The 17,500-nt window shown below is 41.9% G+C and overlaps 5 protein-coding genes and 1 long non-coding RNA gene across 6 annotated transcripts in view; all 6 read left to right on the top strand.

Annotated features, from left to right (window-relative positions):
- The window catches only part of LOC134177770 (uncharacterized), a 3,870-nt gene extending 2,970 nt beyond the window's left edge, over window positions 1–900 (top strand). The window contains exon 8 of the mRNA XM_062644548.1: window positions 690–900. Within this exon, the coding sequence (XP_062500532.1) occupies window positions 690–733 (44 nt within the window). The 3' untranslated portion in view covers window positions 734–900. The remainder of the gene's footprint in view (window positions 1–689) is intronic.
- Window positions 901–2,913: 2,013 nt separating this feature from the next.
- LOC134177771 (uncharacterized) lies at window positions 2,914–4,242 on the top strand. Its single transcript, XM_062644549.1, has one exon. It carries the CDS (start codon window positions 2,914–2,916, stop codon window positions 3,826–3,828), a length of 915 nt encoding a protein of 304 aa, XP_062500533.1. The 3' UTR covers window positions 3,829–4,242.
- A 179-nt stretch (window positions 4,243–4,421) lies between these two features.
- LOC134177361 (uncharacterized) lies at window positions 4,422–5,879 on the top strand. Its single transcript, XM_062644133.1, has one exon. It carries the CDS (start codon window positions 4,422–4,424, stop codon window positions 5,877–5,879), a length of 1,458 nt encoding a protein of 485 aa, XP_062500117.1.
- On the top strand, window positions 4,514–6,931 carry LOC134177362 (uncharacterized). Its single transcript, XM_062644134.1, has one exon. The coding sequence runs from the start codon at window positions 5,939–5,941 to the stop codon at window positions 6,893–6,895; it is 957 nt and encodes a 318-aa protein (XP_062500118.1). The 5' UTR covers window positions 4,514–5,938; the 3' UTR covers window positions 6,896–6,931.
- Window positions 6,932–6,937: 6 nt separating this feature from the next.
- On the top strand, window positions 6,938–7,442 carry LOC134177363 (uncharacterized). Its single transcript, XR_009969483.1, has 2 exons — window positions 6,938–7,102; window positions 7,162–7,442. It is a non-coding gene; the product is annotated as an uncharacterized LOC134177363 (long non-coding RNA).
- A 639-nt stretch (window positions 7,443–8,081) lies between these two features.
- Window positions 8,082–11,842, top strand: LOC134177772 (uncharacterized). The gene is made up of 10 exons (XM_062644550.1): window positions 8,082–8,245; window positions 8,297–8,346; window positions 8,619–8,936; window positions 9,004–9,034; window positions 9,088–9,177; window positions 9,232–9,331; window positions 9,402–9,545; window positions 10,295–10,543; window positions 10,601–10,649; window positions 11,527–11,842. Exons 1-10 carry the CDS (start codon window positions 8,082–8,084, stop codon window positions 11,568–11,570), a joined length of 1,239 nt encoding a protein of 412 aa, XP_062500534.1. The 3' UTR covers window positions 11,571–11,842.
- Window positions 11,843–17,500: the final 5,658 nt, after the last annotated feature.

Here is a 17,500-nt window from a genome sequence, read left to right on the forward strand (position 1 = left end):
TCCATACTATTTACCAAGTACTTTGTCTTTGCTTCTTACTCTAAATAAATTAATATATTTATAAAAATAATATATTAAATTATTTATACACAAACCGGAAGTTGTGGCAATTGCCCACTGGCAAGAGTCCATTTGTTCTCCCAAGATCATGCAGCCTGGCCATCTCGTAGCTTACGCTCCTGCTGAAATGTTTCAGCAGCTTTTGTACTTGGGAATTTGTAGTCTTGCATAGCTAAACACTTTCCTGTCACGTGGCATACTTTCAGACAAGAAAGTGTGATGCTCGGAAGTATTTGTTTGTTTATTTTTGTCTATGTGTCTGCCTGTCTGTTTGTCTGCCTGCCTGCCTGTCTGTTTGTCTGCCTGTTTGTCTGTGTGTATGTATGTATGTATGTATGTATGTATGTATGTATGTCTATGTGTCTGTCTGTTTGTCTATGTATCTGTCTGTCTGTTTATGTGTCTGTCTGTTTGTTTATGTGTCTGTCTGTCTGTCTGTCTGTCTGTCTGTTTATGTGTCTGTCTGTCTGTCTGTTTATGTGTCTGTCTGTCTGTCTGTCTGTCTGTCTGTCTGTCTGTCTATGTGTCTGTCTTCTGTCTGTCTATTTGTTTCTTTGTCTGTTTTTTTGTGTTTTGCAGTGTCAATACATAGATTCACTGCAATGTGTAATTACTATTTGTCCTCCTAGGTACATCTGATCCGTGCAGCTCTTCGTCTCATGACACTCTTTGACGGTAATCATGTACCGGACAAGGTTTGGGACTGCCACCCAGCCCTTTAGTATTAGTGCAAGTATTGATAGTCACGAATACGTGTATGTATTCCACTAACTGTAAACATGTATTATTGTGCATTCTATTTAGTGGTATGTACCTATGTATCTATGTATGTATTAGTGGTATGTACCTATGTATCTATGTATGTATTAGTGGTATGTACCTATATATCTATGTATGTATTAGTGGTATGTACCTATGTATCTATGTATGTAATATGTTGGTGGTACAGAGTGAATATCACGATGAAGAGACCGATTACAAGGATTGTTGTATAGTAGCAACTCTGCACGCATACAAACGATCGATATCTTCTCCATCTAATATAACTAACACCCTTAATTAATTAATTAATTAATTAAGTATGTTGTCATTTTTTGCTATTCTTAACTAATTATGTATTTAATTAATTAATTAATTAATTCCAGACTGCTTTCTGCACGTGATGGGAGGGCAGAGTGGGACGAGAGATATAGATGCACAAGCCAAGAGTGCTTGTTTTGGCAGGTTCTATAGTTCCAGTAGTTTACATCATTTTTGACGTAATTGCTTGTGTGTAGTAGGGTTGATGGAGGTCAAAGGAGGTCCTCTACTTGAGCTGCTAGAGAAACCAGTGATTCGTTTGTACTACGTAGTCCACCTAATAGCAAGTATAACCACGTCAGTGTGATTGTATTAGAGCAATTTAATTTTTCAATTTGCAGTTCGTAAACGTCACAAACTCAATTAGCTTACATCTATGTAATGTGTGACCTAGCCTCGGATCCCAGACGTTTCTACAGGCGCCTAAGTTGTACGTACACAGAGTAGGCGGGGAAAGGGCAAGAGTGGGCGGGAAGAAAGACTGGCGCGCTTCTATAGAAAGCCAGTTCGGAAATAGGCGTACTCACAATAGGCAATTTGATAATCATATTTCCTACATCAACATACTAATAGAGCTCGTGGGACAATTCCTTAGGCTCGATTCTTTGTCCTTCGCGTCTGCAGCTAGCTGCTATAGCAAATTTTGGAACGCCAAAGAAGCCTTCATCCGATGTTTGCCGAATATGTGGAACACAATTCAGGAAAGATAGGAGGGACAAAGTTTCACACCACCGCACGTCTCCACAGTCTTCTGCAAGAAGCTACGGCTCTTGCTGTTCACGAAGACGATGGCTTTCCTCAGTTTGTTTGTACCACTTGCCGCAACCAGCTCCTAAAGTTTGAGCGTCTCCATCGTCAGCTTGAGGAAACCAGGACTTTGCTATGTGGTGCTAGCCGTCAAACGGCGATGACTTGCAGATTTATGAGGAGACGGCGGCAATCTCCAGGAACACCATCGATCCAGCAAACTAGCAAGAAGCCAGACCAAACTGTCAGCCCCGCTTCACCTAGCGGGAACATCGTGTCTAACCTTAGGTAAGTGACAGCTCTAAAGCTCATCGTGCAATACAGTAGGATCATTTAGTTTGCTGCAACAGCAGTAGCGATGGACAGCCATCTAGATCCAAGGCTACCAGATCTCTCTTCAACTCCCAGCCGGAAAGAGACCTGCATTTGTTTGGTGTTGACAATTGTGAGGTCACACCTCTCTTGTCTTTGGATGTACACGAGGAAATATCTAGTGATTCTCTTGCCCACTTCGATGTGGACAACACTGGTACAGTTCTGTTTATATCCTGAAAACGTTAGTTTCAACAGGGCTCGTTTTTCCATGCAGGCAGCGGTTCGTTTGAAACAGCGCTATCTGCAGAACAACCTCTACGTGCCAGTTCCATACACATTGAAGCTGCTGAACTACGGGTTTGCCATCTCAGATTGCTATTCCTTACCCTGAATTTCATGAATCAGACAGGTTAGTCACTGCCTAGACACAAATTAATTAAATTGTCTTTATTGCATGGTTTGTTAACAGAAGTGAAGATGGTGTTGGAAGGAACGACCCTAAGGGATTTGATGCTTTTGTCAAAGTAGGTGCATACTAACTGGAATTAACTCCCTTTTAACCAATTAAAATAAAGTTATAATTAAAAACCTGTTAATTGCCAGTAGCACATGGATGGATATTTGTTGCACTGTTTCATCATGCAGTGTTCATATATATAATTGTGATAGAAAAATAATTCTTAAGGCAGTTTGATTAAGGAACAGTGCAGCATGCTACCTGTTTCAGGAAGGTTCGATTATCGCTCGTTGTTTCCAGCTGAAGGCAAATCTCTTTGTCATTCTTTAGACCAGTTTATTCATCCTGAGTTAAAAAGATTTTTGGAAAGTTGTGCCGGAATTTCAGACACCACTGAGGTTAAAAAGCAATTGAAGTTGCATATGGTCATTGCATTACTTTGCAACTTGCTAGATAGAAGGTCTTGTTTTCTTCAAACTCTGCTAGGATTGTTTGCATTTGCTAATGGCCTTAGAGACAGAGGTTTTCAGATTTTGGGTATGTTTGGGATTCTGCCATCCATTCAGCACATCAGAAATCATGGCAAACATTGGGCTGCAGAACGAAAGTTGATTAATGAGTTAGATGTGATGCAGTTTTGGAGAGTGACTGTTGACAACTTGGAATTCAAGATGGCTTTTGCAAAGAAGATTTTTAGTGGTGGATACCAAAAGCGAATGCTGCATCTCCTGACTGGCCAAGTTTCACATCATTCTCCATCTGCAGAACCCTGTCCAACTGCTTGCCCATTAGCTAGCTGTGAGGTATCTCGACTGCCTGAAAGCTTGCAAGAATTAGATTTCTTAGACTTGACCATTTCTGAACGAGCACATTATTGTAAGTTTGCATCAACTGTGCTTTCTGTCATTGGTTCTGCAGATCGTTTGTTTTGCAAACCATCAGAGTGCTCCCAGTCACTTCTCCAGGTCTTATGGACTAGGTTAGAGTCATTCACACCTGCTGAGTCTGATGTGATCAAATATGCAACAGTTAGAGAGGCATACTCAGGTAGACCAGAAGATGTTGCATCATACCTTATTGAACTGAAGAAAGATCTTTGCATAGGTCAGGAAGGCTTTCCATCTTATGTTGTCTTTGGGGGAGGGACCAGCAGCTCTATGCTATCATGAAGAATCTAAAACGTAAGGATCTTGACACTTTTGAATGGCTTTTTCCTGTACCTGGTGATTGGCATTTTATCAAAACAGTGTCAGAAGTTCTGAAAAGTGTTATGGAATGGAGGGTTTCACTATAGCAGCAACTTGTGGCACGAAGAATGAGGTCTCAAAGTGGAAGGATATACATCGAATTCTCATAGGATTACTAGAAGCCCTAATGAGAGCAATTTTAAAACATTGTCATGATACGGGCCTTTTTGACATTTTTGAAGAGTTTCAGGACTGGGGAAAATTTGAGATCTGTGTGCAGGAATTGTCCAAAGGGAAAAATGAAGTTAGCCAGTTCTGGTGTAATTTGCTTCACTTCCTAATGGTGTACTTTGCCTACTATATGGCAATTAGATCAGGGAACTGGGTCCTTTGCAATGCCTGCATAAAACAATCATGTGACCTGCTTTTTGCATATGCCTGTGATAAATACGAGGTCTTGGCTGTCCAAACACTCAGTGATGTACTGACATACCCTACTGCCATCATCCAGCAATTCGAGCAAGGACACTGGACAGCGTCAAAATTAGGTGTGCCATTTCATAATCAAGCGCTAGATGAATTGCATGAGACCGAAATTAAATTGTGGCTTAAAGCAAGTTGTATCTAGACCTCCCTACTTTCAGGTAGTTGAACTTAGCAATTTCCTAGCCTATCTGGAAAATGTGGTGTCTTGTTTTTGCTCTGATGTTGGCAAAACTCGGAAGTCAAAAATAGTGCACGACACTCACTTACCCACTATTGTGACAGACTTGGTTGAAAAATCACTTGATTTGAAATGTCTTGATGCTGTTGAGTTGCATAATGTGTTTGCCCATTGTCCCAAGTCACTTGACAAACCAACTAGAAGTGACCTGCTAGACATAAGAAATGCTGGTAGGAGACGGTTGGTTTCTTATGTAAGGCAATATGCTTTATGTCCTCCTACAGAAGTTCCAGGAAAATGCAGTAGACAAAAACTCCGGACGTTTACCACCCGTACATCGATTTCAAGAGAGAAAGCTAAAGTGCAGAAAGCTACTCGTTTGCTGGAAAATGCATATGCACATGTGATTCATAGTGGAGTTGCCCTTGCCCAGACCTGTCCATTACCACTCGCAATAGCAATGGGCAAGGGTGAAATTCGCCAACGACCCAAAAGTTCAATCACGCTAGCGTTTGTCAGGGATCCTGTTTTGGCACCAATCTTTGCTACTACATGCTCTCTTTTGACAGCCAATCAAACTGCATTTGACTTTGTTATTGACTTCCTTCGGGTTCTTCATCAGCCCCCTCCATCTCAAGGGGTATCCCTGCTTGAATTTTGTCAATACATGTGGCATCAAATTGTTGTGAAAATGGGATTTTTGCGAGGGGCTGGTAGGGTTACTATTGTCATTGACAAACCAAAATTTCTGCCTCCCCCTAGGCAATTGCTTCATTCAGTGAGGCAAAAGAAAGTTGGTGTCGAAAGCAAGTCATCTTATCAGTTTCCGTCACCGTCTGAGAAAATGCCTCTTGGCAAAGAGTATGCCTGTGCCTTGGCAACACCAGATTTCAAAGCAGTCCTGATAGAGTTTGCTGCTGAGACATTCATGCAGTTAGCTATGGAAGAGCTTCATGTTGGACAGTCTGTTTTGATTGACTCTCCGTCTTTTGAGCAACCATTGTTGCTGTCACCTGGGGGTAGGTGTGAGAAATTACCCAAAAACCAGAAAGGGGAAGGGGATCAAGGTGTTTGGTACCACTCTTGTAAGAGCCCCTTTTCTGCAGTAATAGTGTTTGCTCATGATACGGACATCTGGATGGGTGGACTGGCATTAGATGAGCCGGGATATTTTTCTGACAAGTTGGTATATGTTGAGCTAAGACCAAATTCAGAATTTGTTACCATAAGTGGAATATCAAGTGTTATGAAATCTCACCCTAATTTGCAAAATCTGTCGCACCCTGTTGCATGTCTTCTCGCGGTGTACACTCTCAGTGGTACTGACTACGTAAGCTCATTTTTGGAGTGTCACATCATGGTGCTGTAAAACGGTTTTTGAACAATATTTCTTTTATTTGTTCTGACCAAGAGTTAGTCCTATTTGAAATGAGGGAAGATGGCTATTTCGAATTCTGTTCCTTGTCATTGCCTGCGTGTATTAAGTTTATAATGTGTTTGTACTATGACAAGCACAAGTCTGTCTTTTCCAGTCAGTCTGCATACAGCTTAGCTCTGGCTCTCAAAGATGCTCCTATCCCTCATGAGCTTGCACTAGTTTTACAGTGGTTAGGATATGCTGTATCAGAGAACATGACCGTATTAACAGTCCGGCAGTGGGTTGATTTATTGAGACGCCTGACATTTCATGATAGTAGTGGAGGTCAGAAACATGAAGCCAATATGATCCCATCCTTGCCCGCATTGCACCAGCATGTACTGCGTGCAGAGTATGCCATCCGGTTGGTATATGAGAGTCGAGAGGAGACCTCATCCTTCCTTTCGTATACTGGCTCTGGCTGGTTGATAGATGAAGGTGGTTCTATTTCTGTTTTGTGGGATACCAGGCATGATCAGAGTATTTTAATAAATGTTTCCTACAGATGCACCTGTCAGACAGGTTGCAGTGGGAGCACAGGAGGATGCAGAAGTTGTTTCCAGCAATGTAGGCCTTGTACCACTAGATGCAGATGCAGAGGCAACTGTAGAAATCCTCACAACAGACATGGCGTGTGCCCTAAATGCAAAGAAACTGTAAGAGCGGATGACTTGCAGTTAGGTTGGTCTGATGTTGCTGTCATTGCGTTCGATTCAGTACCCACACCCTCTGATATCGATGCTTGTGCATCACTACCACTTCAGGTTCATGCTCATGCTGATGATACAGATAGCAACAGCTCAGACACTGATTTAGATTTGGAATGGGATGATGGACTGTCAGAAACTGTAGTAAGCCTACATAGGCAAACCCTTCGTCTGCCCGAGCATTTTCCCTCCTATGGGGACATGGGCCAGAGTGAACTTCAGGCAGACATTTCTGATGTCAGTGACGATGAAGAGGACTGAGGAACTATGAAGGTATTGTGAAAACTGCTTTGCTGTTGTGTGTTTGTTATAAATTCTCTGAATAATATATAATGTACTCGATATAAATGGCACTTTGGTTGTTTCAATTATGTATTACCACCCATGTAGTAGTTTACGTAATTGTAAATAACTTTACAAGTCTAATGTGTAGTAAGATGGAAATTATAGTTCAAAACGTCTGAAAAGGTAATTTGGCTCATCCCTATTGGCAGTGTCTTCAGATCTCTGTGTGTGTGTGTATGTAGGTGGAGTTACACTGGTCAAGAAGTGCCTCTTTCTGTTCTCATTAGGTGCTCACTGGTAGCCTAATTGCCAAGTCGACGTCTGTGTCAGACCAATATCTCTCTATACTCACTTAGCCATCTGCATGCTGTAATTGCAACGGCGTATCGTACTAGTTTGTTGCAATAGCAGTTTGCGTATACTGTATTAGAAATATTCTAGCACAGTAAACGACAGACTACTATGCCTTACCGTCGACATCCATATTTGTACTGTACTTGTGTGATTAGTATCTCTGCAAGCAGTTGGTATGTCGTATTTGCACTTACGCGTTGCGGTACATCTGTAAGGACATCTCGTGTATAGGTCCCCTTCTTGAGTTTGCAGGGTAGTCGCAACAACCGGGCCTCTGGGGGCCCATGTACCGGTCAGATAATGAAGGCTTCTGTTCGACTGGAGCTACAACGTAGGGCAAAGCTCTGCCGTCATAGAAATACGTGTGCGTGGTTGAATTTCTAGCTCGTCCTGTTATCCGGGTCTACTGCATGTGTATACGGGACCTGTTCGAACATAAATTCTATGGTTGTTTGGTAGACTGGGGACAACACAAGTGGCAAACGGTTGAACAGCAAGCCGGGCAACCTGCGCGGACCTGCAAACAGCCACACAGTCTGCAACCATTCCGTCTACTCACCGTTCACGTGGGAGCCGGCAGTAGGAGAAGGCATGGAAAACTGTCGGCGTTCCCAATCAGGGAAGATGGCAAATGCTTTTGCGCTTATACTTTTCTACCATGTTATCATCCTACTGACTATGTGCAATGAGGTTGTCTCGATAGCAGCTGTAGGTAAGCCGTACACTTAGACAACCGGTGGCGGGAAGGGGCGGGGCTTAGACTTAATGGCGCAGCAATGTCGCAAGTCGGGGTGGTTATGCATGTACAATGGTGCATGCTGCTTCAGGCTTTTCCTTTGCAGTGTACGTGTTTGTGTCTTCGAAATCGGAGTCTGCATGTGGTTTCGATGAGGGGATTGGACCGGATGTAGCTTTGCGAAAGTTGTGTGTTGCTGTGTTGGTCTGCTTTGCTACATTGCGCATGCTATTGCGGTATGTTGCCTGTGTGCATGCATTGTGTGCTGTCTGTGTGAGTCTGAGTAGGAAGTGTGTGTATCTTGTGTGGGTATGGACGTGTGCGACTCGGAAAAGAGGTCACGTTTCAATATTTTCGTAATAAACTTGTGTTGATTTTGTGCTTCTTTAATGGTTGCCGTTGACTTTTATTCTATTTCGTCTATTAGTGTAGGTATGGTTTGTATTTCTAATTTGGCACTTATTAATGTACACACACACACACACACACACACACACACACACACACACACACACACACCACATCACTGTTTAGTAGTGCTAAGTCATGGTGTGTCTGTGTATGCAATATACAGTTGAGTATAATCAACACACTGATGCACGTATTTAGTTTCAGAAAAGAACCAGACATCTGATGCAGCAGCAGCTGACAATGGCAACTCATTACAATTCCCTTTGCTGTATGCAGTCATTGGTTTTCTTCTCTGTGCACTCATTGGTTTTCTTCTCTGTGCACTCATTGGTTTCCTTCTCTGTACACTCATTGGTTTTCTTCTCTGTGCACTCATTGGTTTCCTTCTCTGTGCACTCATTGGTTTCCTTCTCCCTGCACTCATTGGTTTTCTTCTCCGTGCACTCATTTTTGTGGCACCATGGTGTTGTCCCCCACGCACATCTTGTTCCTCATATGAACTTTTTCTCCAGACAGGTGACAGTCAGTGTAGATCAAGACACATGATTTTAGGTTATAACTCGTTAACTGACTTCTATTATAGATTCACAAGCCAAGTGTGCTGGTTTTGGCAGGTTCTATAGTTCCAGTAGTTTACATCATTTTTGACGTAATTGCTTGTGTGTAGTAGGGTTGATGGAGGTCGAAGGAGGTCCTCTACTCGAGCTGCTAGAGAAAGCAGTGATTCGTTTGTACCACGTAGTCCACCTAATAGCAAGTATAACCACGTCAGTGTGATTGTATTAAAGCAATTTAATTTTTCAATTTGCAGTTTGTACGAACACATGTGCTGCTCTTTGTATTGCAAACGTGTGGGACAGAATTTATCTTTGGACCCATTGATCTGTAGACAGTCTGCATTCACACAAGAGGTATTTGTAAAGCATGATTGACATATGTTACAGTTTGATTGTGTGTCGTTACATGTAATATGTTTTACAGCATATCGCAGGTTTTGGTGTCAGCAATGAACTGCAGTTTTTGGCTAGCCAACGAGATTTTGTTTTCGATTGTAAGGCAAGTCAAACTATCATTGTGAAGATGAAGGGCACTTTTAGAAACCAGACTGAAACAATACAGCACATAGTAAGGCTTGCTCTTTTGGTTGATTGGACAACTTACATGCATGCTGACTATCTGCGTATGTCTGCTGTCTTGAGTGCCTATGCAGCTGCAAGTGTACACTTGTGTGTGTGTGTGTGTGTGTGTGTGTGTGTGTGTGTGTGTGTGTGTGTCGGTCTGTCTGTCTGTCTGTCTGTCTGTCTGTCTGTCTGTCTGTCTGTTTGTCTGTCTGTCTGTTTGTCTGTCTGTCTGCTAGTCTGTCTCTGTCTGTCTCTGTCCACATGTCTCTCTCTGTCTCTGTCTGTCTGTATGTATGTATGTCTGTATGTATGTATGTATGTATGTATCAGGGCCGGATCCAGAGGGGGTTCAGGGGGTTGTAACCCCTCTTTTCCAATAGGCGTGGTTCTATAATTTCATTTAATTTTATTAGAAAGAGAAAATTGGTAATGCTCTAAATAACTGCTAACGGTGAACCCCTTATTCAAAAATTCCTGGATCCGGCACTGTGTATGTGTGTGTCTGTTTGTGTGTGTGTGTGTGTGTCTGTCTGTCTGTCTGTCTGTCTGTCTGTCTGTCTGTCTGTCTGTCTGTCTGCCTGTCTGTCTGCCTGCCTGCCTGTCTCTGTCTGTCTGTCTGTCTGTCTGTCTGTCTGTCTGTCTTTGTAAGCATGCAACAGCTTACACATGGCTATTATGACAATCTACTTACTTACTTACTTAATTAATTGTCTGTCTATTTAAGACTATTGTAGCTAATTCTCTCTCTGCCAGGCTGAGATCAATGCACATGAGCTAACTGCGTCAGGATACATTCGACGTCAGTTTGTTATTCCTATCAACAATATCTCCTTGACAAACTTGGATTGCACCGTAAAATTCTTTCAAGATGGTTATGAGGACAGGGCAGTCACGTTGCTCGCTTCTCTTCCACTATCGAGATCCAATGAAGATGACAGCAGAAAGGTCTTCGTAACCGACTGTAACAACGCTATGATTAGTTTGGGATCGATGACAATCACAGTCAGTCTCTAAAAAGGATCAACACAAGTGTCTACTACGATTGTGCATGTTTTATAGAATTCACTCGAATATCGTACAGTGGAAACGGTTGGAGCATCATCACAAGGTCAGATCAGAATCTAATTAGCTGCAAGCTAATTACCTAATATTATTATATTATGTCTAATAAATCAGGGCATAGCAAGCATAAGTGGTCAGGCCTAACGTGCGCTAAAAGCGTGGTTATGTCACGTGACAGACCACAACTAGCGTGCGTTATTTTAGACTAATTCATATTAATTAATTAATTAACTATTTGTATGTACCGTAAGTTCTTAGTCTATGTTTTGACTGTGACACAAACTGTGTAATCATGGACAACTTGAAGATCCATACTATTTACCGAGTACTTTGTCTTTGCTTCTTACTCTAAATAAATTAATATATTTATAAAAATAATATATTAAATTATTTATACACAAACCGGAAGTTGTGGCAATTGCCCACTGGCAAGAGTCCATTTGTTCTTCCAAGACCATGCAGCCTGGCCATCTCGTAGCTTACGCTTCTGCTGAAATGTTTCAGCAGCTTTTGTACTTGGGAATTTGTAGTCTTGCATAGCCAAACACTTTCCTGTCACGTGTCATACTTTCAGACAAGAAAGTGTGATGCCCGGAAGTATTTGTTTGTTTATTTTGTCTATGTGTCTGCCTGTCTGTTTGTCTGTCTGCCTGCCTGTCTGTTTGTCTGCCTGTTTGTCTGTGTGTATGTATGTATGTATGTATGTATGTATGTCTGTTTATGTGTCTGTCTGTTTGTTTGTCTATGTGTCTGTCTGTCTGTTTGTTTATGTGTCTGTCTGTCTGTCTGTCTGTTTATGTGTCTGTCTGTCTGTCTATGTGTCTGTCTTCTGTCTGTCTATTTGTTTCTTTGTCTGTTTGTTGTGTTTTGCAGTGTCAATACATAGATTCACTGCAATGTGTAATTGCTATTTGTCCGCCTAGGTACATCTGATCCGTGCGGCTCTACGTCTCATGACACTCTTTGACGGTAATCATGTACCGGACAAGGTTTGGGACTGCCACCCGGCCCTTTAGTATTAGTGCAAGTATTGATAGTCACGAATACGTGTATGTATTCCACTAACTGTAAACGTGCATTATTGTGCATTCTATTTAGTGGTATGTATCTATGTATCTATGTATGTATTAGTTGTATGTACCTATGTATCTATGTATGTATTAGTGGTATGTACCTATGTATCTATGTATGTGATATGTTGGTGGTACAGAGTGAATATCACGATGAAGAGACCGATTACACGGATTGTTGTATATTAGCAACTCTGCACACATGCAAACGATCGATATCTTCTCCATCTACTATAACTAACACCCTTAATTAATTAATTAAGTATGTTGTCATTTTTTGCTATTCTTAACTAATTATGTATTTAATTAATTAATTAATTAATTCCAGACTGATTTCTGCACGTGATGGGAGGGAAGGGTGGGAGGAGAGACACTTGTAGCGCACGCTAGCAAGAGTTATTGCTTCGCGTGACACATCTACAATGTGCACGTGACTTTAGTTTTCGCTTGATCGGTGGTAGCGTGTTGACTCCCTCATCTGTGATAGCGAAGATTGAGTGTAAAAACGAAGCTTGCTGCTTGGGAACTGGGGCTCGTTTGGTCGTGATGTGAACTAGAAGAGATTTTGATTGCACACAACCTAGATGAAGGTACACGAAGTGTGCTCGTGTGTGCGTGCGTGCGTGTGTGTCTGTCTGTCTGTCTGTCTGTCTGTCTGTCTGTCTGTCAATACATATTTTCAAACATTGAACTATTATACTCCATCTAGGCAAAGCAACTAAATACTACCCAAGCCAATAGGGCTTGGTTCTACCTACAACTATTTATGTTTATGTTGCTGTCTCTTGAAACAATCTTCTTTATTTTTCTGTCAATCACTCTAGCATTTGATCGTTGTAGACACACAGAGAACACAGATCTCCAGTATGTCTTGAACGTTGATGAATTTGGCTTTCCGTCTTCGTCTCTTGATAGCTGTGACAGTTTCTTCAAATAGTCTTCAGCTTTCTCTCCTCAACAGCCAAAATGTTCGAAGACTATAGGCACAAATGTTGGTCGAAAACCTCCAGGCAAGAGCTCCTGGTCATACTTTTTTATCTTCAGATTTTCTCTTTTGGTTGCCGCTGCTCTCTGAGTTGTAGCTGATAAACCTTCTATTTCATTGCTCCAGGGATGCGCTAGAGCAATATCCAATTCAAGATCCATCCTCGATGCCGAATCGAATACGACTATGTCTGATCTGTCTTCAGAATTGACATACCTTCCTCTGGGTTCTGTTACGTGATGTAGTTGCAGTTGACTCAAACAGTCTGACCATGCTGAAACAATGTTGTTATGGCTGATTACCGGGCCGCCCCCAGTCTTACATGTTATTAGGTAGTATCCATCTGAGTCTAATTCTTTCCCACAGTCACACTGACCAGAAGCCAAAGGCATTTGGCAGCCCAGTCTCATCAAAGATGCCAAGCGGAAATCGCACGGAGATAATGCATGCCATGATGATGATGGTACTGTCTGGAGCCACGCTCCTGCACGTTTGCCTTGCTAGGACTTCATTCGAGATTGGTCTCTAGTCGAAGATGAATTCTGAATATAACCATTTGACAGAAATTTCATGTGTTACTGAGTCAGCTTGTGTTGTAGTTGCTTCCTGTCGTTGATAACTTCTACGAGAGTTTGTTTTGAGGCAAAACATTGCACAAATCTCTGCTGATGGAACTATTTGAATGATGTGAATTCTGAACTTCATCAAGCAATCTCTCAGCATCAGGAATTCGTTTTGCCATTGTATGCAGGGTTGAGACCCAACTAGACAGAAATGCAAATTGTGCTGTAGATGTTAAAGCTATGAGACCAAATTCTCCATGTCATATTGGTAAAGTTGCTTCAAGCCACTGCCTGTCTGTTAGATTGCCTCTACCCAAGAGATTGGTGAACGTTGATCTTGTCAGTGTGTCATGGATGGCTGCAGCGGACTCCAAAAGTCTAGGTGGAACAGTTCGTGATAGGAAGTTCATCCGAGTAACGTGACAGTGTCTCAGCAAGAGCATGCCACACTGGGGGTCTTGCAGCTGCAACAGCTTACCACACAAATTAGATCCTAATTGTGCAACATCAGAGCAAGATTTGATGATGTACAATGAGCTTCCTATAGGTGTGCCCAGAATTCTACATCCTTGACTTGTGGCTGGTATGGAAGTTGACTCAGAGATGGTGTTAAGCAATGGTGATGAGGAACAATATATCTCACACTTCTTCTCCTCAATCATGAGATTAATGTCACTGAAGGCAGATCTCAGCCTTTCAAAGACATGAAATACTCGATCAGGGCTGCCAAGGAGATAGACGTCATCCAGGTAAGCCAGAATTGTTACTTCTTTGTTGAGACTGTAGATCTTCCAAAATGGGTTGCATTGCAATTGAGAACAAAGCAGGACCAAGTGGGTCTCTCTGGTGCACACCTTGAGAGCTGAGAATACCGGATGAGATCTCTGAAGATAGATTAGTGGGTTGATGTCAGAGTACACTAGTGCAGCGTGATTGTAAATATCAGGAAACGTAGTAAGCACTCGGTTCAACAAATGAGACCGGCTTACTGAATTAAATGCATTCTTCACATCAGTTTTAAGTAGAATCCAGTCTTCACGTTTTCCATAAGAAGCTGCATCTGCTGCACCAATAGCTCTGCACCTCCTTCAACTGAAACACCATGTTGTAAGGGTGTGAAATAGTCTGCAAATTCCTTCCGCTTTTGAAAACAAATAGCTCTAGCAGTGACTCTTCTTCATGTTTCCCCAATTGCTATCAGCCGAACATCCCCGTTTGCCTTTGGTAGAGCAATTAATCTAGATGATGAGAGAAGTGGCCGGATCGATATTGGCAGAGATCCTGATGCTATAGCTGCACACACAGCATGCAAGTGATCAGAAGTAATGAGGCTGTTTGAAAGAGCCTGGATGTGCTCATACCTCCATCCAGAAGGCCCAGCACTAGAACCTCTAGGAAGTCGTTTGACCACGTTAAACAAATTGACTGCATCAAGATTAATGGCCTCTGTCGTTGTGTTCGAGCTCACCTCATGATCATTCTCAGCGCTAACACTTCTTGCAGGATGTTTGGCTGCTAGCTTTTTGCTGTTTCGTCTGATGCTGGAGTAAGACCAGAACTCATCAACACCTTTGCAGCTCTAGCTATTTCTACACATTTGACCAACCATAGTGCTGCTTTTTCAACCCCCTTACTAGTTGGTTCCTTTGAGGGTTGACGTTCCTGATGACTTGCTGGAAAATCAATGTTACATAGTAACTCCTCCCACTGGTAAGCAAAGAATCTCCTGTAAGTAACCACCTTTCTTCTTGCCTCCTCTTGCCAGAGGGGAGAGTACCATCCGGGGAATGAGAAACAGCAACTTCTACGCAGTTTCAGCATAAGCATTTGCACTGATTCTCTTCAGAGGAATCGCACAACAGCTTTGAAACATTGCTTTGACTCCACTTCGGATGGATTGCGCTGACCTAGCAGGGGGCATGCCAAGTATGTTCTTCAGGAACATCCTGCTGATGAATTCCCAGCCTACTAGGAAGCGCCTCTGCTATGATTGGAACTGCAACATTCCCCACCGTAGGTGACAAGTTAGACAACCATGGCTCCTTGGCCTGAGACAATGGATTCTCAATCGACTTTTGGATGTTGAGTCCATCATGGTCTTACATTTTGCTGTGTGTTGGCCAAGCTTAGAATACCACTTTTGACACGAATGACATTGTTGAAGATTCCACTGCCTGACGAATTGCTCGCAGAGCTCTTGATCTCCATGATTTTGCCGGATGTGGCAGAGAACTCGCTGTAGAGCTAGAGTGCCCGACGTCGAACAAGACACGAAGGGATAAGACAACGTTAACGACATGCTTAAAACTGACCAAGAGTGGTAATGGAATTACTACTCAAGCTTCAGCGACAAGCCATGCTTCATCTGTCTGTCTGTCTGTCTGTCTGTCTGTCTGTCTGTCTGTCTGTCTGTCTGTCTGTGTCTGTGTGTCTGTGTCTGTGTCTGTGTCTGTGTGTGTGTGTGTGTGTGTGTGTGTGTGTGTGTGTGTGTGTGTGTGTGTGTGTGTGTGTAGTTTTATAAAAGGAGTGATTGGCTACGTGTGCATCACTAGAGAATACTTGTGTGTGTTTGTTTAAAAATATTATGTTTAAATATTGTACCATATAATTGTACTATGGCAATGAAGTGGTGCATGGGAAGGTGGGTTAATTAATTAGTTCATAGCTATAGACATGCAATAGCAATAGTGTATCTTTAGATAGCTATTCTATATATACCCACTGTCATACCCAAAACTTTCCCAAGCTAGTTATCTTACCGGTCCCAGTCCCAAAACATGTAACTACCATGCAGTTACAGGAAATTCTCACAGCCATCAAGTAAAGTCCAGGTGAAGTCTACTATGTAGTCTACATGCATACAGTATGCACACAGTATGTTCGTAATCTCAGATTCTGCTACAGCTTGTAGCACTCCAGTGTCATTGGTGTCAGTATTAACCATCAACTATATTCTGGGTAGATGTCACATGCCGACTTTTGTTGCTTTAATGTTTTGCTCTATAAATTTGGCCACCTAATTCTAACTGCCTAAGAACTGTCTTTTTCAAATTCCAATTTGTTATGTAATTGTTGTGCTTTCAATTACAACACATGTGTTTACAAGACTCAGGAAGAGACTGTTTCAATACTCATAAGAATGAGGTGAATTTCACATCTCGTGGAGTAACCAGGTTACAGTATCAGTGCTTCTGTGTGTGTGTATATATATAACAATATATATATATATATATATATATATATATATATATATATATATATATATATATTGTTTGCAATTAACTTAATATTATCAAATTGGTCTCACTGCAGTTGTGGTGTAAAGTAACAACTTCGTCTTAGCGGGATGCTACAAACAGTGTACAAGGCTACAAACTATAATCAGTCTCTGATTATTGCAGTATTGAAAAACTTTACAAACGTTGCCAAGTAACTACATCTTTAGATTCTTTCTAGCACAAGCTGTTCTGCAGGTACGGAAGTGACGTTGTTAATCACTGTCACTATTAGTTTCATTGTCACTGATCCTACAGACTTCATATTCTTTGTCCTCATCTGGCAGCTCAGGAAACTGTAAAGTTTGCCTGTTATTAGTGCATATGCTGTCATAATGAAAACCAGTCTGTGCTATTTCAATATGACTATTTGTGTACCAGGGCCGGATCCAGAGGGGGTTCAGGGGTTTCAACCCCCTCTTTTCCAATAGGCGTGGTTTGATAGTTTTGTATAATTTTATATAATTTCATTAAAAAAGAGAAAATTAGTAATGCTATAAATAACTGCTAACAGTGAACCCCCTCTTTCAAAAATTCCTGGATCCGGCGCTGTGTACAACAAAGACAGCTGTGGCAGTTGTGATGTGTCCAGTACTTGAGGACTGTAGGATGGCTTGAAACGTAGCCACCTGATTTGTCTAGTTGTGGGATGGGGAGAGCACACATACACAGGCATTTGGTAGCTGTCACTCGCTGCCTAAATTTCAACCCGTGTTCCCCACACTCCTAGTTGATGAATGGATTTTTGTTATTGTTGAAAAGTTGTTGTTTCAAAAGGAATATAAAATTGTTGGTATCTGTCACGGTTAAGCACTATCACACCTGCAAGAAATTCTCTAAGCTGGCGGTGAAGGGTATCTCTTCCAAAGAGTTGTTTTGACATAGCTCTGAAGAGGCAGTTACCATCTCGTTTTACTGCAGATCGTTGTCTGCCCTCATTAGCTAGAAATCTGTCAATGTGAATCGTCCACATTCCTAGCTTCTTTTTTAATTGGACTTTGAAT

The sequence above is a fragment of the Corticium candelabrum genome, chromosome 3 (genome assembly GCF_963422355.1).
Source record: "Corticium candelabrum chromosome 3, ooCorCand1.1, whole genome shotgun sequence".
NCBI lineage: Eukaryota > Metazoa > Porifera > Homoscleromorpha > Homosclerophorida > Plakinidae > Corticium > Corticium candelabrum.